This window comes from Thamnophis elegans, chromosome 14 (genome assembly GCF_009769535.1).
Source record: "Thamnophis elegans isolate rThaEle1 chromosome 14, rThaEle1.pri, whole genome shotgun sequence".
Lineage (NCBI taxonomy): Eukaryota > Metazoa > Chordata > Lepidosauria > Squamata > Colubridae > Thamnophis > Thamnophis elegans.
The window spans coordinates 11,949,004-11,971,196 of NC_045554.1; the positions used below are offsets into that span (position 1 = coordinate 11,949,004).

General features: G+C 45.8%; 1 protein-coding gene across 1 annotated transcript in view; it reads right to left on the reverse strand.

The window, feature by feature from the left end:
* Nucleotides 1-535: 535 nt before the first annotated feature.
* XPO6 (exportin 6) overlaps nt 536-22,193 on the reverse strand; it is a 75,414-nt gene continuing 53,756 nt past the window's right edge. The window contains 12 exon segments of the mRNA XM_032230646.1: nt 536-1,304; nt 4,505-4,735; nt 6,346-6,444; nt 7,896-8,057; nt 10,109-10,280; nt 11,772-11,886; nt 13,075-13,230; nt 17,278-17,467; nt 18,518-18,664; nt 20,057-20,201; nt 20,942-21,034; nt 21,176-21,335. Coding sequence (XP_032086537.1) covers nt 1,203-1,304; nt 4,505-4,735; nt 6,346-6,444; nt 7,896-8,057; nt 10,109-10,280; nt 11,772-11,886; nt 13,075-13,230; nt 17,278-17,467; nt 18,518-18,664; nt 20,057-20,201; nt 20,942-21,034; nt 21,176-21,335 — 1,772 coding nt within the window. The 3' untranslated portion in view covers nt 536-1,202.

The following is a 22,193-nucleotide window of genomic DNA, read 5'->3' on the forward strand; positions in this document are numbered from 1 at the left end:
GGGGGGGGGGGGGGGGGGCTGTTTTTGAGCTATTTCCAGGCTGTTTTCAGGCCATGTTTTACCCAAAAACTGGCCAAAAAACAGGCCATTTGGGAGCTTTTCCAGGCCATTTTTGGGAGGCTGGTTTCAGGCCGTTTTTGAGCCATTTTCCGGCCATTTTCCAGACTGTTTTCAGGCCATTTTTCCAGGCCATTTTTTGAACCAAAACACCCAGAAAATGGCAAAAAAACAGGCCGTTTTGGGGTTTGTTCTGGCCATTTTGGGGGGCTGCTTTCAGGCTGTTTTTGAGCCATTTTCAGACCATTTTTCAGGCTGTTTTCAGGCCACATTTTGCCCCAAAACGCCCAGAAAATGGCCAAAAAACAGGCATGTGCATGCCAGCCAGCTGGTCTTTAGGTTTCCGGCACTTTGGCGCACGCAAACGGACATGTGTTCCGGTTTGGGCAGTCAGTGCTGAAAAGGTTTGCCATCGTTGCCTTAGCCCCGAGACTACGAGAGTGAGGCTGCTTTCCCGTCTGTTTTTAAAACAATGAAGTAAGCCTTTTTTTTTATTTCCATGAAGCAGTTTTAGTATCACAATGGAATGACAAGGAAAATAAAAACAAAACCCACAGTTTTAAAAAATAATCATAAAAGAAACAGAAGTCAGTCTGTTGGTCTCTCTCTCTCTCTCTCTCGCTTCCTCTTTGAATCGCCAAGGGAAGGGAGGGTTCAAGGCATTGTAAAAACAGGACTGAGGGCAGGCGGGTATCGGTCCTCTCAGCGACGGCGGGAAGGGAGGGCAGCAGGTGGAATGGCATGAAGGTGGGAAGACCCCCTCAAGTAGACTTGGTGGTGTTTCCGCCTCGTGATGGCTGCACAAGACGAGTCACCGAAAACCTGTAGACTTAAATCAATGCCACGGTATTAAGACACAAAACACCCAGCCGGGGTGTGGGGAGGGGAGGGAGAATGGCCGGTCTCCGGGTTTCCGAGTCCCCCCGCGGGAGGAAAGAGCTGCTGACTCAGCCGTGAGGTCGAGATGGGAGGAAGATACGGAGGAAGGGGCCCGGCCTTTGCTCTCCGGGCCCTGAGCCGCACGGGGGTTGAGGCGCTCTGCATCCCCGAAGGGCTCGCCGAGATCGGAGGAACAAAGGCAGTGGCTACACCAGGTCCACTCCTTGAACGGGAGAGGGACACGTCAAGTCCGTCGTCGTCGCGGGCTATAACTTCACGGTCCCCGGGGGCAAACTATCATTGCAGAGTCTGTAGTAGCGTAGGTCGTTGACCAGCCTGTGCACATTCTGGGTGAACGACGGCAGATCCTGGGGAGGGGGAAGAAAACGGCAGAAGGGTTAGAGTCAGAGGAGGGTCTTTGCTGGTTAAGCTCTGGTCAGGCTCAAAAAGGCTGCTTAGAATAGGAGCATTTCCCTGGTGCTCTGAGCTTGGTGGTTTTGTTGCCGACGTTTCATTACCCAACTAGGTAACATCATCGGTGCTAGAAGGGAGTGGGGTTAGCACGGATGTCACCTAGCTGGGTAATAAAACATGTCTGCAAGAAAACAACCAAGCTCAGAGTCTATGGAGATTCTCAGTCATCCAGGCCATGGTTGTCCCAAAGGTGCTTTTTCAAAAGGCAACTGGACTTTCTGGTTTTTCTTGGAGCTGAAGAAGCTTCTTGGATGAGAAGCGAAACATCTTCAAAGAAAAAACAAGAAAGTCCACTTGCCTCTTGAAAAAAGCACCTTTGGGACTATTCTATTCTATTCTAATCCATTCCATTCCATATTTATTCTATTCTATTCCATATTTATTCTGTTCTATTCCATATTTATTCTATTCTATTCCATATTTATTCTATTCTATTCCATATTTATTCTCTTCTCTTCTATTCTAATCCATTCCATATTTATTCTAATTCTATTCCATATTTATTCTATTCTATTCCATTCCATATTTATTCTATTCTATTCCATATCTATTCTATTCTATTCCATATTTATTCTATTCCATTCCATATTTATTCTATTCTATTCCATATCTATTCTATTCTACATTTACCATACAGCTATAGGCCTCGACTTACAAACACGATTGAGCTCAAAATTTCTGCTGCTAAGCAGAACGTTTGTTAAGTGTCCCATTTTACGACCTCTCTTGCAACCGTTGTTAAGTGAATCGCTGCAGCTGTTAAGGCCGTAACAGGATTGTGAAGAGAATCTGGCTCCCTCACTGACTTTGCTTATCAGAAGGTGGTAAAGGAGGATCAGGTGTCCGCAGCTCATTGCAACCGTCATAAACACAAATCAGTTGCCAATGTCTGAATTTTGATTGTGTGATCCTGGGAACGCTGCAGCCGTCGTAAGTATGAAAAGCATTCCTATGAAAAACAGTCATAATTGTTTTCCCCCCTCCGAGTGTGGCTGCAATTTCCAACCATCGCTAAACAAATGATTACCTGTAAAACCTCATAAAGTTTTTGGTTTTTTTTTTAACAAAAATGAGGACACTTTGACTTTACCAGCCTCCATTGAAAAGCAAACGAGCTTTCTCAATCAATTTTCTTTTTTCTTTTTCCATTATTTGATGAAAAGTCACCGAGCCAATGTAGAAATACACAAGCAAACAATACGAAGTCCAAGGTTCTGGGGCACAATTTGTATTTTTTATGATTCTCGGAAAATAAGCCCCCGTCCATTTTCCCAGAATGCCTTCCCAGGAAGAGAAATTGCATGGAAATAAACCCCGGGTAAAAGCTCAGGATGGCTATGGGATAGGAAATCTGGAATGTTACAGAAGGGATTAAAATGTGGTGGCCCTTCCAAGGGAATTTTACAGGTAGTCCTCGACTTAACGCCCACCACGGTGCGCAAAGTTTTGTTTGATAAACAAGACAGTTGTTAAAGTGACTTTTGTCCCATTTTACGACCTTTCTTGCACCGTTGTTAAGTGAATCGCTGCAGTTGTTAAATTGGTAACACGGTGGTTAAGTGAATCTGGCTTCCCCATTGACATGGCTTGTCAGGTGGTCGCAAAAGCGGATCCCATGACCCCGGGACACTAACCGTCATAAAGAGGAGCATGGGAGATTGGTCCAAAAAAAAAAGAGTCGATATACGAAAAAGGGCAAGAGATAAGGAATAGATATAGAATATTTCTTAATATAAGATTTGATTGATGAAGAATTAGAAAATAGAGGTAGAAATTAGAAATGGGGAAAATACTATATTACGATTAACATGTAGATGCAGTTGTTAGAAGTTGAAAGACTATTATCAGATGTTCCATTATCTCAGGGGTTGCCACAAAGAAGAGGGAGTCAACTTATTCTCCAAAGCACCTGAGGGCAGGACAAGAAGCAATGGGTGGAAACTAATCAAAGAGAGAAGCAACCTAGAACTTAAGGAGAAATTTCCTGACAGTGAGAACAATTAATCAGTGGAACAGAAGTTGCCTCCAGAAGTTGTGAATGCTCTGGAAGTCTTTAAGAAGATGTTGGATAGCCATTTGCCTGAAGTGGTGTAGGGTTTCCTGCCTAGGCAGGGGGTTGGACTAGAAGACTTCCAAGGTCCCTTCCAACTCTGTTACTCTATTCTATTCTATTCTATTCTACTCTATTCTAAACTCCAAACTCTTATTCTATTCTGTTCTATTCTCTAACTTCTATATTATTCTAAACTCTAACCTCTATTCTATTCTATTCTAAACTCCAAACTCTTATTCTATTCTGTTCTATTCTATTCTCTAACTTCTATATTATTCTAAACTCTAACCTCTATTCTATTCTATTCTATTCTATTCTATTCTATTCTATATACCTGAATAGTACTATTACTGTCATTAGTATTGAGCATAAAGTAAATTGATCATTATTATTATCATCAATATCAGAATTATTATTTTGTAAACCTAAAATGACTGAGACAATACATTGTTCATTAAAGCGCCAATGTATTTGAAAAGAAAAATAAATGGATTTTTTTTTTAAAAAAAGAAAGATCGCAAAAGGGGATCATTTGATCCTGTGACACTACAACTGTCATAAATACATGCCAGTTTCCAAGCTTCTAAATTCTGATCACGTCACCATGCCACAATGGTTCGAAGCAGGGGTGAAATCCAGCAGGTTCCGGAGAACTGGTAGCGGAAATTTTGAGTTGTTCGGAGAACCGGCAAATGCCACCTCTGGCTGGCCTGAGTGCTGGGGGAATGGGGATTTTGCAGTATCCTTCCCCTGCATGCCCACCAAGCTACACCATGCCCACCAAGCCATGCCACACCCACCAAGCTATACCACGTCCACCAAGCCACGCCCACAGAACCGGTAGTAAAAAAAATTGAATTTCATCACGAAGTGTGAAAAATGTTGATACGTCACTTTTTCCACCGCTGTTGTTTTAACTTTGAATGGCCACTAAAGGGACGGCTTTTAAGTCAAGGACTAACTGTACTTGGCCACTGGGGATAAAGGAGACCGTCAGCCTGCAGAGGGGCCAACCCAAGCCCAGCTCCGGCCCAAATTCACCCTGTCCATCTTGAAGTTCCTCCCGAGGACGTTTTTCTGGTTGGTGTCAACCCTGTCGCAGCCGGCTAAAAACCCCGGGAGGAAAGCCGAGTAGAAGCTGTCGAAGTCCACTGAGGCCATGTTGTAGATGGCGATGCCAATTTCCTCCTGCAGGAGGTCGTGGGATTTGTGCACCAGGACCTGGAGCAGCACATTCACAAACTGGAAGAGCATCGACGCCTGGAAGAGCTTCTGCAGCAAACGGGAAACAAAAACAAAAAAAAGGGGGTGAGAACGGGGATACCTCCCCACCCCCCACTCCCCCCAAAATCTACCATTTCATTACAGGTCTGTAAGACCTTCCAAGCCACCCGGGCCTTGGTTGTCCCCAAAGGTGCTTTTTTCAAGAAAGCTTTTCAAACTTTCTTTCTTTCTTTTTTTTTCTTGGAAGACGTTTCCCCTCTGGGAGGAGGTTTTGGAGGATTTCTTAGTGGAACTTCCAGATTCTGTAACAGCTTCGTTCCCTCTATGCCCATGATGGTGAGCCAGAAGTGGCACGCAGAGCCCTCTCAGCCGGCATGTGTGTGTGTCGTCAGATTTCCATGGCGTTTCTTTCATGAGCTTCTGTTTCCCTGAAAAGGACGAAACAGAAGCTCACGAAAGAAAAAAAATCTTACCTCTTGCCACGCTGCCGGTGTTGGGATACCCTGCCTCCTGCCAGCCGGCTGGCCTTTGGGTTTCTGTTGGGCATGCGTGCATGCACCTTTCAGTTTGGGCACCCACACACAGTTTGGGCGCTTGGTGTCTCAAAGGTTCTCCGTCCCTGGTCTATGCCATCTGGCAAACTCACAAGGTTCGTTTTTCTCACCGTAAACATGTAGAACTAGACTGTGTTATTTCTGTGTGTCATATAATATAAGTTGGTATATACATAATTTTATATTTATTTATTTATTTATCTTGTCATGTTTACGTAATATAAAATTGGAGGTGGTGACCTTTTAAGAGCTGTATGCAATGAATGTATGTACGTAATGCATGCCAATTAGTGTTCATTCAAAATTACAATAAAGTCAAGTTTATTCTATTCTATTTTCTGTTCTATTCTATCCTCTCTATTCTATTCTACTCCTTATTCTTTATTCTATCCTATCTTATCCTATCCTATCCTATTCCTGATATTCTATTCTATTCCTGATTCTCTATTCTCTTCTCTTCTATTCCTTATTCCATCTTATCTTATCCTATCCTATCCTATTCCTGATATTCTATTCCTGATTCTCTATTCTATTCCTTATTATTTATTCTATCCTATCTTATCCTATCCTATTCCTGATATTCTATTCTATTCCTGATTCTCTATTCTATTCTATTCCTTATTCTATCTTATCCTATCCTATACTATTCCAACCCTATTCCTGATATTCTATTCTATTCCTGATTCTCTATTCTATTCTATTCCTGATTCTCTATTCTATTCTATTCCTGATTCTCTATTCTATTCCTTATTCCTTATTCCCTATCCTATCCTATCCCATCCCATCCCATCCTTATTCATCGTCTAAGAACCTTCCTCAGCTCTGACTGGATAGTGGCTGAAGAAGCTCCTTGGATGAGAAGCGAAACGTCTTCCAAGTAAAACAAGAAAGTCCAGTTGCCTCCTGAAAAAACACCTTTGCGACAACCATTTCACTGCAGACATATCTGCATTTGGGTGGGGAGTTTTTCGGAAACGGCAGGTGCGCTGGGCTCTCGCCAAGCCAACAGCCCTTCCCATTCAGGCAGTTACGGGGAAGAATATTTTCCGTCACCTGCCGGCTGCTATCGGCCTCCTCTGGCTTTCAGAATAAATCCCCGCTCACCTTGTGGTACAGTTTCTGCTTGGTGTTCAGAGTCTCCAGATAGAACAGGTTCTGCTTGAACAGATGTATGTCAGGTTGCAGGAAGGACTGGCCGAATGCCTAGGGAAGAGAGAAGACTCAGGAGGGTGTGGCTTAGGCCAGTGGGAAGAACTGATGACACAGAGAGATACCCCAGGGAGAACTAAAACTGGAAGCTTCTGGCTGCACAGAATGTGAACCTGCACTAAACAGCAATAGCCCTTAGACTTAGCTTCACAGCCCTCTCTAAGCGGTCTACAGAGTCAGCCTATCGCCCCCAACAATCTCGGTCCTCGTTTTATGCACCTCGGAAGGATGGAAGGCTGAGTCAACCTTGAGCCAGTCAGGATCGAACTGTTGGCAGTTGGCAGAACTAGCCTGCAATACTGCATAGGAAGGAAGGAAGGAAGGAATAGCAATAGCCCTTAGACTCAGTGCTCAGTGGCCTTGAGGAAGGATAGAGCACTAGCACTTAGATTTATATACTGCTTCACAGTGCTTTTACAGTCCTCTCTAAGCAGTTTACAGAGTCAGCCTCTTGCCCCCAACAATCTGAGTCCTCATTTTACCCACCTCGGAAGGATGGAAGGCTGAGTCAACCTGGGGCCTGGACAGCATCAAACTCCTGGATGTGAGCAAGAGTCAGCCTGCAATGCTGCATTCTAATCATTGCAGAAGGGAGGGAGGGAGGGAGGGAGGGAGGGAGGGAGGGAGGGAAGGAAGGAAGGAAGGAAGGAAGGAAGGAAGGAAGGAAGGAAGGAACCTGGAGCTGGTGAGATTTGATCAGCCAAATTGCAGGCAGCCAGTAGGCAGCAGAAGTAGCCTGCAGTACTACATTCTAACCACTGTGCCATCATGGCTCAGTGGCCTTGAGGAAGGATAGATATAGACTTATATACCACTTTACAGTGCTTTACAGCCCTCTCTAAGTGGTTTACAGAGTCAGCCTCTTGCCCCCAGTAATCTGGGTCCTCGTTTTACCCACCTCGGAAGGATGGAAGGCTGAGTCAACCTTGAGCTGGTCAGGATCAAACTCCCAAATTCCAGGCAGCCGGCATTCAGCAGAAGAAGCCTGCAGCACTACATTCTAACCACTATGCCACCATGGCTCAGTGGCTTTGAGGAAGGATAGATAGATAGATAGAGCACTAGCACTTAGACTTATATACCACTTCACAGTGCTTTACAGCACTCTCTAAGCGGTTTACAGAGTCAGCCTCTCTTGCCCCCAACAATCTGGGTCCTCATTTTACCCACCTCGGAAGGATGGAAGGCTGAGTCAACCTTGAGCTGGTCAGGATCAAACTCCCAAATTCCAGGCAGCCGGCATTCAGCAGAAGAAGCCTGCAGTACTGCATACTAACCACTGCGCCACCGCAGCTCAAATAAGAACGACGCCAGCCAGGGCATAGAACAACTCAAAGAAGCAGCGCAAGATCAGAAGATGCGGAGAGATACCTGGCTCACAGAATCGCTAAGGGTCGGAAATGGCCGAATGGATAACATCATCATCAATCGTCGTGTTATGATACCTGCATAATGGCAGAGAACTGGGCTTGGTTCTCCATCTGCTCCTCAGCTACTCCTCTCTGGACGCTGGCCAGGACGTTGGACTTGAAGAAGTACCGCCAGTTGTGGTGCAAGATCCGAAAAAGCAGCTCGTAGAGTTCAGCTTTCACATCAGGAGATGACCGCTGGGGAGGGAGGAGGGGGGCAAGAAAAGCACGAGGGGTTGGAACACGTTGGAGCAAACCTAGGCTACACCTAAAGCATAAATCACACACTTAATCCCCTAAACCCCCTTTTACTTAAATGGCTGTGAATTATGGTCATTCATAGCCCATAATTCGCAGCCCATAATGATTCACAGCCAGTCTGTGAAGAGTCCGACAGAAGTCTGCCAAAGTCTTTCAGGGTAATGCTGATAAGCGCCCAACTTTATCTCCTTTGAAATGCTGCCAGAGACCTAATTGCCAATTAGTTTTGCAAGACCACACGGAGCACAGAGTCAAACGGAGTTTCTCAGAGTTTGAACCGACCAGCATGAACAAAATAATTGCTTCCTGCAAAGGCTCACGTCCGTTTGCTCCTCTTTTATGTCTTATGGGAGGGGCCAATCATCTCCAAGCCTTACTCCCGAGTTGTCCCTTTTGTCTTAACTGTTCATTGAGTGCCACATCAGGGTTGACATCGGGGGGCCGAGAATGGGCATGGCCAGCTTGATGTCATTTGTGTCGGGGGCCCCTGTGGTGGCCCGAGCGCTCTGCCCACCAAAACAGGCTCCCAAATTCCGTTTATGGCTGCAATGGCCTCCTGCAACCCTCTGCCAGTGAAAATGGAGCTTGGGAGGGCAGCACGCGGACTTTATGAGCTCCATTTTCACTGGCAGAGGCAATATGGGCCAGTACTTTGCTGTTTCCAATGTGGGCCAGTACTTTGCTGTTTCCCTCTGCAGGCTGGATCCAGCCCACGGGCCTTGAGTTTGACACCCCTGGGCTAGCAGATTAGAATATTGCAAGTCTGATTGTGTTGGGCCTATAGCTCCCCTCCCTCATACTCTATGCAGTGATGGCTAACCTCTTTGTTGTTGTGTGCTGAAAGCGAGCACATGCGCACCCATAATGCAATGAGTGTGCGACACCCTCCCCGCGTGCCCTGCCCCCATGCATGCACGCACGACCTACCTTGTGCACCAAGCGCAAGTGCCTATGATCCCCGCCCCCCTCCGTGCATGCGTCCGCATCTCCCTTATGTGCACCTCCCCCACACATGCCTGTTGACCTGCTTCTTTCCAGAAAAGGTGTGATGGAATCTGGCACAGAGTTGTAAGAGGAAAAAGGTTCTTTCCCCAGGAGTGAAGCGGCAGCTCAGGACGGAATCCTTGGTATGCAGGAAGAGAGGCAGGGCTGACCTTCCCTAACCTTTCAGGAGCGTATCTAATCGTTATGCAGATTTGTGCTTTAGTCTGGCAAGATTCCTGCTTACAGTTGAGCAACAAAGAAAGAAGCTACTCCGAAGGATCTCCTTGTGTCATTCTTGGTTCCTGGCACAAATGGACCATCTTACTTTGTTGAATTGCTTTGCCAACAAGCACGTCCAATTTGGACGGATGATGAGCCAGCCCTCAGCAGTTGCTCCTCTCCCCCTGCTCTGACCGAGGCTTCCCAAGAGCATGAAACAATCTCCTTGTCCCGGCAAAAACCCCTTTGATTAATTGACTGTGAATTCTGCTCATTCACATCCAGCAAAGTCTTTCGAGGGAGGATTTACAGTCACAGACCTTCTCTGGCTTGGAGAGCTGCCAGATATCTGCAAAACTTGGCAAGAAGTCTGGGAGAGTCACGAACTAACGAAGAGAACCAATTGTCTCTTGCAAACTCCACTCCCCTTTCGCTCTTCTTATTTCCCCTTGGAGGGGCCATTCATCGTCCACCTGTGGCCTTACTCCCAAGTCAAGCCCTGTTCTTTAGCTGTTCCCTTCGTCTGGCAACTGTGCATGCGCACACTGGGAACAGGCTCCAGCTGTTCTTCTGCCTCATTGATGTCTGACTCTGAAGGCTGCTGATAACTGTTGGACGGCTCTGGCCCCCTCTCTGCCTCCGACACAGAGCCCTCATCAGAGCCTTCCCCAGACTCCAGGACTGGCCCGTGTTCCTCCCCAACCTCCTCACTGTCCGAATCTGCTGCCAGCTCTGCTGGCCACTGGTGGGCCACAATACCCCCTGATATAAAAACCTTGTCCTACCTCGGCAACAATCGGGTAGACTTGCTCCATGCAAAGTGCAATGATATTTGGCAAGAAGGGCTTGAAGACTTGGCCAGGCTCCTGCACCACCACCTGAAGGATCTTCAGGAACTTCTCCACCACCCGGCAGCCGGTGCTTCCATCGTGGAGGATGCTCTCGGCCAGCTGCTCCCTGTGGCAAAAGACCCAAAGCTGGTAAGATAAATCTCCAGGTGGCCTCAACGACCCTCTTAAAGGATGCAAGTGACCAGCTGTCTGCAAGGGATATAAATCCTTCCATTCCCCACCATCCAGTCAGAGCTGAAGAAGCTTCCTTGGATGACAAGCAAAACATCTTCAAAAGAAAAACAAGGAAGTCCAGTTACCTCTTGAAAAAAAGCACCTTTGGGACAACTGTGACCTGGATGACTGAGAATCTCTACAGACTTTTAGCTATGCAATTTGGGATGGACACCCTTGGAATGGTGTGGGAGTAGCAATGGATTTCCAGAGGAAAAAAGAAACGTCGACTGCAGGAATCAGAAGCACCAACTCAGGGGACCCTGAGGACACAGATAAACCTCCAAGTACTTCAACCACCCTCTAAAAGGATGCAAACGACCAGCTGTCTGCAAGGAGTACAAATCCTTCCATTCCCCACCATCCAGTCAGAGCTAAAGAAGCTTCCTTGGATGAAAATTGAAACTTCTTCAAAGAAAAAACAAGGAAGTCCAGTTGCCTCCTGAAAAAGCACCTTTGGGACACAAAGCTGGTGACTTTAAAGAGATGCTCAAAGCTGGGTAGGTCTCTGAGACCGTAGATTGGGCCAGATTCAAAGCTCTGCAGGGTATTCTGTATTAAATACTGAAATTAAAGTCAAGAAAACCCAAGTACTTTGATTGCAAAAGCCTGCCAATTATTTATTTATATGATCTTTTTAAATCCCACCTTTATTATTTTTGTAAGTAATTCGAGGTGGTAAACATATCTAACACTTCTTTCTCTTCATATTTTCCCCACAACTAGGAATCAGGTGGGTTGGGCTGAGAGAGGGGGAGTGGCCCAAAGTCACTCAAATGATTTTCATGTCTAAAGTGGGACTAGAATTTACTGTCTCCTGGTCATTGCCCCAAAATCACCCAGCTAGTTTTCATGCCTAAAGTGGGACTAGAACTCTCAGACTACCTGGTAATTGACCCAAAATCACCTAGCTGGCTTTCGTGCCTAAGGCGGGACTAGAACTCTCTGTCTCCTGGTCATTGGCCCAAAGTTACCCAGCTAGCTTCCATGCTTAAAGTGGGACTAGAACTCTACATCTCCTGGTCATTGCCCCAAAATCACCTAGCTGGCTTTCATGCCTAAAGCAGGACTAGAACTCACAGATACCTGGTTCCTAGGTCAACATTTTCGCCACTAATCCAAATTGGCTCTCCGTGATATTTTAGTTCTGTGCCCAGGGCAATATTTATTATTAATAGGATGACCTGGTTTACAGAGACTCCCTCAATCTGGAGGGATCACTGCTGAACAACCCCCCCCCCCCCAAATTTCACACCAGTTCAGTTAATAAGCCCTTAACTGGTGAACTGGCATCTGCTTTTCCCGTAGCAACATCTCCTGCAGAACTACTAAAGTTGGGCATGACAATTGATGGCTGCGTCTGATGCTTCCACGGAGGCATTACCTGGTAAACATGTTGAGGAATGTTTGGATCACCTGCTCGGTGAAAGGCACCCCCATCTGCACCCTCAGACTTTGGAACAGGGTCAGGAAGAAGCTGAGCATTTTGTCGGTGATGTCTGAAAAAAACAGAAAGGGAGGAGAGAACGAGGATCAGGGAATGAAAGCTGCTCTCCATCCCCAATGAATTTTTTCCAGTGTGTATCCCACATCAGGTTGACTCAGGCTTCCATCCTTCCGAGGTCGGTAAAATGAGGACCCAGGTTGCTGGTGGCAAATATTCTGACTCTGTAAACCGTTTAGAGAGGGCTGTACAGCACTGGGAAGAGGTATATAAGTCTAAGCGCTATTGCTATTGCTCTTTTCCTTCCCTTCCTTCCTTCCTTCCTTCCTTCCTTCCTTCCTTCCTTCCTTCCCTCCCTCCCTCCCTCCCTCCCTCCCTCCCAGTGGTTAGAATGCAGTATTGCAGGCTAACTCTGCCAATTGCCAGTAGTTTGATCCTGACTGGCTCAAGGTTGACTCAGCCTTCCATCCTTCCGAGGTCGGTAAAATGAGGACCCAGATTGTTGTGGGCAAGAGACTGACTTTGTAAATCGCTTAGAGAGGGCTGTACAGCACTGGGAAGGAGTATATAAGTCTAAGCGTTATTGCTATTGCCCTTCCTTCCTTGCTTGCCAAGTTTTGCAGATATTGGCCTGTCAGCTCTCCAAGGTATTGGCACTACAGAGAGTGATCAATTTGGCAGAAGAAACCATTGGTTGCCTTCTGACACCAATGGATGACATCGCCAGGTCTCGCTGCTTTAGCAGAGTCAAGAAGATACTCAGAGATGATTCACACCCTGGCCAGTGTCTCTTTGCACTTCTAACATCGGGCAAAAGACATCGAAGCATAGCCAGCCGAAAAAATAGGTTTAAAGATAGTTTCTATCCTTGGGCTGTGAGACTTTTAAATACAACCACAATCATTCCATGCACACACTAGTTTTTTCTTCTTTTTCTTTCTTTTTTCATTTCTGCTATAATTTTGTACCAGTGAGGTTAAAACCAATTTCATTGTATTTAAGTACAGTGGCAATAAAGATTATACTTATAAGGTCTGTGACTGTAAATCCTCCCTTGAAAGACTTTGCTGGATGTAAATGAGCAGAATTCACACTCAATTAATAAAAGGAGTTTGCTTCCTGCTCTTGGAACAGGACAACAGCATTCTCTATGAGCATTTGCTATCCAGGAACAAGACCTGTTTTAATCGGAGACGGACATACTAAGTTTGACGGGCCGGGGAAAGCCGGTCTGAGTTTATACCTGATTGATGAATGAAAGCTGGGAAGAGAGCAAGGGAGACCTGGACAGACTCCTGCAGCGACTGGTAGCAGATCTGACGAGATTTGGTGGCTTCCCCAGAGACGCTCTCCACGATGTCTTCCAGGACGCTGAGAGTCCGGTGGGTGAGGACCTTTGCTGCAAGATCAAGAGGAAACAGACCAACCGTCATCCCATGGCAGTATCAGCAGCTATGCTCAGAAGAGATGGAGGCAGTGGGGCGAGCTTCCCTAGCTGGAGGCTCTACAATGGGGGTGTCAAGATCAAGGTCCATGGGCCGGATCCGGTTTCTGCCCTGAAAACCCTCGCTGGCAGAGGGTTGCAGGAGGCTGTCCTAGTTGAAAACAGAGCTCATGAGCACCGTATCCATGCCCCCACCCCCCAAGCTCCATTTTTGCTGGCAGGGGGTTGCAGGAAGCTGTCGCGGCCAAAAATGGACCTTGGGAGCCTGTTTTCGCTGGCAAAGTGTTTGGGCCATCACAGGCGCCCCCAACACGAGTGATGTCGAGCTGGCCACGTCCCCCCTGGTCACCCCCCCCCCCAGAGGTCAACACAACCCTGAAGTGACTCTCAATGAAATATGAGTTTGACACCTCTGCTCTACAATGACTGAGTTCCTTGGGAAAGACATATAGGCTTCCAGGAACTCTATCCAAAAATGGGCCTCTCTTGCGGCTCCATTATGACCAATTGCTTAGTTCTGATGGACCCATGGGTGGGTGGGTGGGGAGAATGCAGGTAGTCCTTGACTTATGACCATTTGTTTAATGACCGTTAGAAGTTGCAACGGCATTGAAAAAAGTGACTGATGACTGTTTTTTTCACACCGGCAACCATTCGAGCATTCCCGTGCTTGCGTGATCAAAATTCAGGCACCTTGGTGACTGGTTTCATACTTGTGACGGTTGCAGTGTCCCTGGATCACGTCACCATCTTTTGAGACCTCCTGACCAGTGAAGTCAATGGGGAAGCCATTCATTCATTTTACCACGGTGTTACAAATTTAACAACTGTAGTGATTTACTTAACAACCGTGTCTGTAAAGGTCGTAAAATGAGGGCAAATCTCAACAACTGTCTAGGCTAGCCACATAAATTTTGGGCTCGGTTGTGGTCGTGAGTCAAAGACAACCTGTACAGCAGGCAGGTTTTCATGAATAGGAAAACAGGCTCTCTTCCTGTTGAGATTTTTATTTCTTTTTGAACTTAATTGTTAATACCTGCCGTCAGCTTTAATTTATAGAAGTGCCATGCCCCATTGTCCAGAAATGCCACGGAAGACTATTGGCAGGGTTGACTCAGGAGACGATAATTTCTTGGTATAACAGAATAAATCCTCCTATCAACTATCATTCCTATTGCATAAACACGTGATCAATTGTCAGCTAAAGGCATGCACGTATGCAATTTTCTTGTGTTGTCCATTTCTAAACATCTGTGTAAACAAGTTCCCTACATATGTTAGTTTGCAAAACTTAACGCCTCTGGTAAAGCATCCTTGAACAAATTAGGCTATTGCTTTGAGCTCCGAGCTTGGCAATTGGGTTGCAAATGTTTTGTCACTATTTGAGGAGACATCGTCATGCGTTTTGAGTTGTGCTCGTCTGTTGGAACGAGCACAACTCAAAATGCACCAATGATGTCTCCTTGAATGGTGACGAAATGTTTGCAACCAAATTGCCAAGCTCAGAGCTCAAAGCAACAGCCTAACTACCAACCCGAGCTACTAATATTCCAACACATTTCGTCCTTGCACAAGTGTGCAAGCCACTTCAAAGGGCTTCATTTCAGACTGTACTGAGTACGGCTTTTTAACAAAATGTCCTCTTGTAAGGGCACAAACAGCAGTCTCCAGCATTCTGAAAAGAGTTCTAAACTCAAAAGCAGGTCCCCAGTTGTGTCACGTGTCAACATACTTCTAAAAGTGCTCAAGATCATAATTTTGCATGTGTACAAGATGTTACATGGAGTTTTGTACTGAATACAGTCCAAAACAAAACATTTTGTACGCTGCTAATTACTTACGATAGCTACGCTAAACATCACCAGTTCTGGTTGCATGCAATTAGGTTCAAACCAGATTTAATACATTTAGTTATTTATAGCTCTCATGTCAAGGCAAAAAGCCTTGACAAAGCTTAGGCTAATACAGCTATTAGTATAAACATCACTTGCAAACGATGAAAAAAAATCCAATTTAAAAGCTTTCAAATCCTTTTTTTTTTTGCAACAGGCTTTAAGTTATTTTAATACTCTTACCTCATCCCCAAACATTCTCTTTTTATCTGAAAATGGATAGCATTTCTCAAAATTTCAGGAAAACCCCACCACCACCGCCTGTTCGAGTTTGCAAAGGAACCTTGGGAACATGAGCTGTTGGGGACAAGTTCTTTGAGGATCAAAAAAGGAATTTTTAAGCTAAACAAAAAGTATATTTGCGTTATGTCTGCCAATTTCTAGCCCTGCTACCAGCTTGTGAGGAAAATGCTTAATCTCTTTCTGAGTGAAGGCACCATGCCAACTGGAAGTCCAAATTTGTTTTTTTTTTTTTAAATCAACTTCGTTGCTTTTATCTTGCAATTTATATTGTTGTATTTAGTATCCTAGCAAGATTTATATTGATTGCTTATTTAGCATCCTATGGCTTTTACTAACTGCTGTTATGATTTATGATGAATGTCTTTTATGGTGATTATGATCATGATTTATCACTTGTTGCTTGTATGTACACTGAGAGTCGTGCACTGGAGACGAATTCCTTGTGTGTCCGATTACATGGGGCCAATAAAGTAATACAATAATACAATAGCAAGAGTTGGAAGGGACCTTGGAGTTCTTCTAGTCCAACCCCCTGCCTAGGCAGGAAACCCTATACCGTTTCAGACAGATGGGTATCCAACATCTTCTTAAAGACTTCCAGTGTTGGAGCATTCAAAACTTCTGGAGTGTTGTGTTGTGTTCTATCCTATCCAGCATTCTATTCTATTCCATTCATCCTTCATTCCGTTCCATTCCATTCTGTTATCCTATCCTATCCTATCCCCACACATTTCTTGTGCAATCTCCAGAATATCTACAAAAGGGTGGGGAGGTGCTAGCTGTAAAATGTAGCTTCGAGTTTAAATCTGGGCTGGATTTTTTTGCTTGAGAATCTGAATACAGAATAAGAGAGTTAGAAGGGTCACTGGAGGTCTTCTAGTCCAACCCCCTGCTGAAGCAGGAAACCCTATACTATTCCTGACAAAAGGCTGTCTAGTCTCTTCTTTAAAAGCCTCCAGTGATGAAGCACTCACAACTTCTGGAAGCCAAATCATTCCACTGATTAATTGTTCTAACTGTCAGGAAATTTCTCCCTAATTTCTAGGTTGTATCTCTCCTTGATAGGTTTCCACCTGTTACTTCTTGCCTTGCCTTCAGGTGCTTTGGAGAATAGCTTGACTTTTCCTTTTTTGTGGCAGCCCCTCAAATATTAGAACACTGCTATCATGTCATCCCTAGTTGTTCTTTTCATTTAACTAGATTTCAGTTCTGAGTTCTAAGTTTAAAAGGCAGAGGTAAAAAGGTCCTCCTCGCACATATGTGCTAGTCGTTTCCAGCTCTAGGGGGCGGTGCTCATCTCCGTTTCAAAGCCGAAGAGCCAGCGCTGTCCGAAGACGTCTCCGTGTCATGTGGCCGGCATGACTCAACGCCGAAGGCGCACGGAACGCTGTTAACCTTATCACCAAAGGTGGTTCCTATTTTTCTACTTGCTTTTTTACGTCCTTTCGAACTGCTAGGTTGGCAGAAGCTGGGACAAGTCACGGGAGCTCACTCCGTTACGCGGCGCTAGGGATTTGAACCGCCGAACTACCGACCTTTCTGATCGACAAGCTCAACATCTTAACCACTGAGCCACCGCCTCCCTCGTTTTAAGTTTAGCACTTTGAATTCTGAGTAAAAACGTTGCTTTTCTTGGGACAACCTAGGGAAAATGCTCCCTTATAGTAATTTAAATACAGCAGGAAGGAAGAAACAAATACCAGTATGTACAGCCTAAAAACAGAGGCCTGCTCCAGCAAACTGCCAGGAATTCAGTAGCAATTTTCAGCCACCTCTAAACGGGGATCTGATCTCAAAAAACTACCTTTGTCCCCAATGTCTCCGTGTTTATGACTACTTAAAAAAAACCTGCGCTGGGGTGACTTACTATTGTCCTGCTGATTTTTCCTCTGGGGCAAGATGGCACTGGATTTCAGGCTGCGGTAATCCCTGGTGAGGGCCGATATGAGGCTGGCATGGTTAGTTGAACGAATGGCCCATTGCTGTTCAGCCTCCGGGAGGTTTGGCCACGGGAGGAGCAAGATGTTTGACAGGGATCTGCACAGGAGGATTTGGGCCTGCAGAGAGGAAGATCAACCAAGCTGAAGGCCAGAGAGAGGAAGAGAAGAAGAAAGATCGTGCAACTAGGACAGGGGTGTCAAACTCAAGGCCCGGCGAGGGGGGGGGAGGAGGATGTGGCCAGTAGGATGCTTAAATCTGTCCTGCGGGGCTGCCCTGGAAACAACGAAGGACTGGCCTGCAGTGCCTCTACCAGAGAAAATGGAGCTCAGGAGGGCCGCAGAGTGTTGCAGGAGGCTGTCGCAGCCGAAAACAGAGCTCGGGAGTCCGTTTTTGCTGGCAGAATGCTCGGGCCACCACAGGCGCAGAGACAAGTGATGTCAAGCTGGTCACCCCCACTCCAGCCCCTGGAGGTCAAACACAACCCTGATGCGGCCCTCAATGAAATTGAGTTTGACACCCCTGAACTAGGAGTTGCTCTCTGACCATTGTCAGAAGGTTATTGTCAGGGTTCCCACGGATGCCCTAATTAACTCATGAGCCTTGAGCTGAATTTTAAAAGAAATCCAGTTATTTATTAGGAACAACATGTCAGCACTTACCCGAGTGAAATCAGCTCTGACTCCAAGTGATTTATGGTTCAACTGTGACCCTGTCCCCCCCCCCCCCCAATCTCCCAGAGTGTGTCATTAATCACATTGTCCAATGAAGCACTTTCACGGGCTGTAAAAACCACGTCTTTCAGGCCAACTCCGGTAATCTGAGACCTTCTTTGAAGAAGGTAGGCATGGAATGTGCTTCTGTCTGTGGTTGCTGAACTGCTCCATCAGTTCTTCCCCCTTCCTGCCCATGGCAACTCAAGAGCAGACCATGATTGCTTTGCGAGTTGACAGTTATGGTATTGCAGAATACAAAAATAAACAGAGTTGGAAGGGACCTGGGAGGTCTTCTAGTCCAACCCCCTCCTCAAGCATGAGACTACAGCTCTTGACTATACAGGTTCCAGACAAATGGAACAAATCCCTTCCTGGGATTTTGTTTCAGGAACAAGAGAGTTTGAAACTGACCGGAATGAGATGCCTGAGTTGGGTCCCCAAAGTCATCCTCACCTTATCCGAAAGGCGTTGAGCAGAGCTGTCGGTTATCCTGTTGAACATTTTCTGCACAGTTGGGATGCTAATTAGAAACACGGGCCTCACAGTGGTAGCTAAGGAGACGAGCAGATGGCAGGCTGACAAGAGGAGCTTCTCCTGTACCTGGAGGAAGGGCAGGGTGGGAGGAGAATGAGGGCAGGAGAGAAGGAGAGAAAAATAAGAGACCTCAGCTTCTGATGAAAAAGGAAAGAAAAAGAAAGGGTTTAGGTCTGGAAATGAAGACAATGTTTGAGAGATCAGATTGTTGAGGTCCATTGGTGGCCTGCAGCAGAGTCTGACAGTGTGGAGGTTGGGGAGGAACATGGGCCGGACCTGGAGTCTGGACTTCTTTAATAATAAGCGTTAGTCTATCCATTTCTGCACAGTCGAGTATTTTCTTAATGACACTTTCATCTGACGGTATTTCACCATTTTTCCAATGTTGCTCAAACACAATCCTAGCTGCAGTTAATATATGTAGTACCAGATGCATACTCTTTTTATCATATTTTTTTCCGGTAGAATGCCCAACAGAAATATTTCAGGCTTCAAATCAAAGTGCTGCTTTATCATTTTTTTCCCCAACCAAGTATGTATTTTCATCCAAATTTTTTAAACTTTTGGGCATGTCCACCACATATGATCATGGAAACCTATTGATTGCTTGCATTTCCAACATTTAGCAGATCTGTTTTATACATCTTAGCCAATCTTGCTGGTGGCAAAGTGCCATCTAGAAAACATTTTATACAAGTTTTCTTTGTCTGCAGTTGACATAGTCAGTTTAACATTTCTATCAACTCCAGGATCTTCAAGATGAATTGAAACGGATCGATTCTCCAAAATACAAAGGACTGGGGAGAGAGAGAAGCAGGAACGAAGTAAACGTCTGCCTCTGATTCTGGGTTGGGATGCTGGGCAACTTTATTTCAGAGATCCCTGTCAATTAACTCCTCCTCCCACCCCTCCCCCGCCCAGAAAGGAAGTTTAACAAAGCTGGAAATAAGAGCTTTGGTGTCAGGCCTGCAGCCATCTTTTCTTTTGGGTCTTTGGCCTGCCACACTTTCTACTATTCTACTGTGCATTTTCTATTGTGGGAAAATGGGAGGGGGAATTGTACGGAGTTAGATATTATGTAGCCATAACAACATTCTTTCTAGAAAGCCAAGGTCATCCTTTGTCTCTGCACCTCTGACCGGAATTGGATGGGTGGAAGCTGCCAGCATGGCAGTGGGAGATTGGACCATGTGATGGACTTATGGGTATGGAGGCAAGATCTTGAACGTTCAACTGAGCGGGGAAAACCGAGAAGCTTTCAGATTTGGGTTTTCCCAAATGTGCCAACATGGCTCTCTTAATGAATTGGGACTTTGAGCAATACGTTGCCTTGGACTCTGATTTACTTTTGGATGCTATTTGGGACCCTGACATTTGGAGCAAGAGAAGGGGTCCCTCAACAGATAAAAGCAACACCTGGCCAAAGGAGGAGAAAATGGAAAGCCGGGCAGGAGATACCTTAGAACTGATCAACGGAGCAATCGCTTCCAAAGCAGTGGAGACCAAGGAGACAAACTGGTTCAGGTTCTGCTGATGCACCTCGCTGTAGAACTGGGCCAGCCAGTGGCAATAAGCCTGCAGAGCTGCCAGGGATTGGGCGTGTCTGGAAAGAGAAAGGACCTTAAAGTTAAAAAGGAAGGAGAAGAAGGGTGTGTGTGTTAAACAGACATAAACAAAGGGACTTTGGGGGTATTCTAGTCCAACCCTCTGCCTAGGCAGGAAACTCTACACCACTTCAGACAAATGGATATCCAACCTCTTCTTAAAGACTTCCAGTGTTGGGGCATTCACAACTTCTGGAGGCAAGTTGTTCCACTGATTAATTGTTCTCACTGTCAGGAAATTCCTCCTTAGTTCTAAGTTGCTTCTCTCCTTGATTAGTTTCCACCCATTGCTTCTTGTCCTGACTTCAGATGCTTTGGAGAATGGTTTCACTCCCTCTTCTTTGTGGCAGCCCCTGAGATATTGGAAGACTGCTATCGTGTCTCCCCTAGTCCTTCTTTTCATCAGACTAGACATATCCAGTTCCAGCAACCGTTCTTTATATGATAAACAGGGCATGTGAGAGAAGAGGATCCAGGAGGAATACTTCTGGGATTCATGAAGACTACCAAAGTCTGGGACAATGACTTGATCTCAGATCTTGAGAAATACCATCTGGAGAAGAACACCTGGAATTGATCTGGTGGAGATGACTCAACCACGGTTAAGCCCATCTCATCCCAGAATTGGCTCTTGGTACCTCCGAAAGCAAGGCTCAAGGACGACACTTATGGGTGTCCAATGAAGGGCCCGGATTTTAGGAGAGCATTTCTAGTGCTGCGGTTTTCACATCATACTCACACATCAATAAGGTCAGGTTTTAGTACAGATGGCACCGCCGTTTCAATGTTATAGAGTTTAATCTGGGACCCGTACAGCGTCACTTTGACCAACCTGGAAAATCAGGTTAAAGAGGGGGGGGGGGGGTGGAGAGGAAAAAAAAAGGAAGTGAGTTGCGATTTATGAACGAACAGAATTTTGCTGCTTGCTGTAACATAAAGTTGATCTTAAGTTTTTTAGGTGGGTTTGACCTACCTCTCCACCACGGTAAGAGCATCGCTGAACCTGGCTGCGAACATGTCCCCGGTGAAGTACTCCGCCAGCCGTCCCACTGCCTGTAGTAAGGAGCTGAGGTCCCGTAAAGAACAGTGCAAACGCCGGCAGTCATTCTCCGCAGTGATGTTCAGTCGGTGACCTGGAGGGGCAGCCCACATGCCTTGATGGGAAAACGTGGGGGACGGTTTGGCCCGTTTAGGAAAACCCTATCAAAATGGGCCTCTGTTTCCTCACCCCCTAAGTCCAGGAGTGAGCATGGCTGGCTCAGCGATTCTGGGAGTTGAAGTCCGCAGGCTATAAAAGGGCCACAGTTGCCCTCCCCCTGGACTAGTCCCAGTTTTGCTCTTAATGGAATTTAAGGATTGAGCTCATCCACAACGATAACCAATTGCCCGGTGGCAGATAGGACAGCGCTCCAGAGGGTCAACGCCATTGCCCAGAGGATCATGGGTTGCCCCCTCCCCTCTTTGGAAGAGCATTATAGCTCCCGCTGCCTTAAGAACGTTCAAAACATCCTTAAAGATCCATCTCATCCTGGGCTCCCCTTTTCTTTTGAACTATTACCATCTGGCAGACGGCACAGGACAATAAAAACAAGGGCAAATAGGCTGAAAAACAGCTTCTGTCCCAGGGCAGTAACTACACTGAATTCTACAGGATAGCACAATATCGGGTTTTCAATTTGAATTATATAAAATGTGAAGGAAGTGTGTTTTTATTTTTATAGTTATAATGTACACTGAAGATGGCATTTAATTTCGTTGTACGAGGTGCAATGACAATCAAGGAAACTAAACTAAACCCTGAAAGTATTTGAAGCTCTCAGAGGAGAAATCTGATTATAATGCCCCTTCCCTTTTGCAGGAAATGAAGCAATTATTGGGATTGCATTGTAGGCCTTTGGTCTAGGAGTGGCTTGGCTTGGCTTGTCACAGATCTGAACTGGAGAGCCTTTCATGGCTCCAATTAAAAGAAAAGGGATGATTCTGAAAAGGAT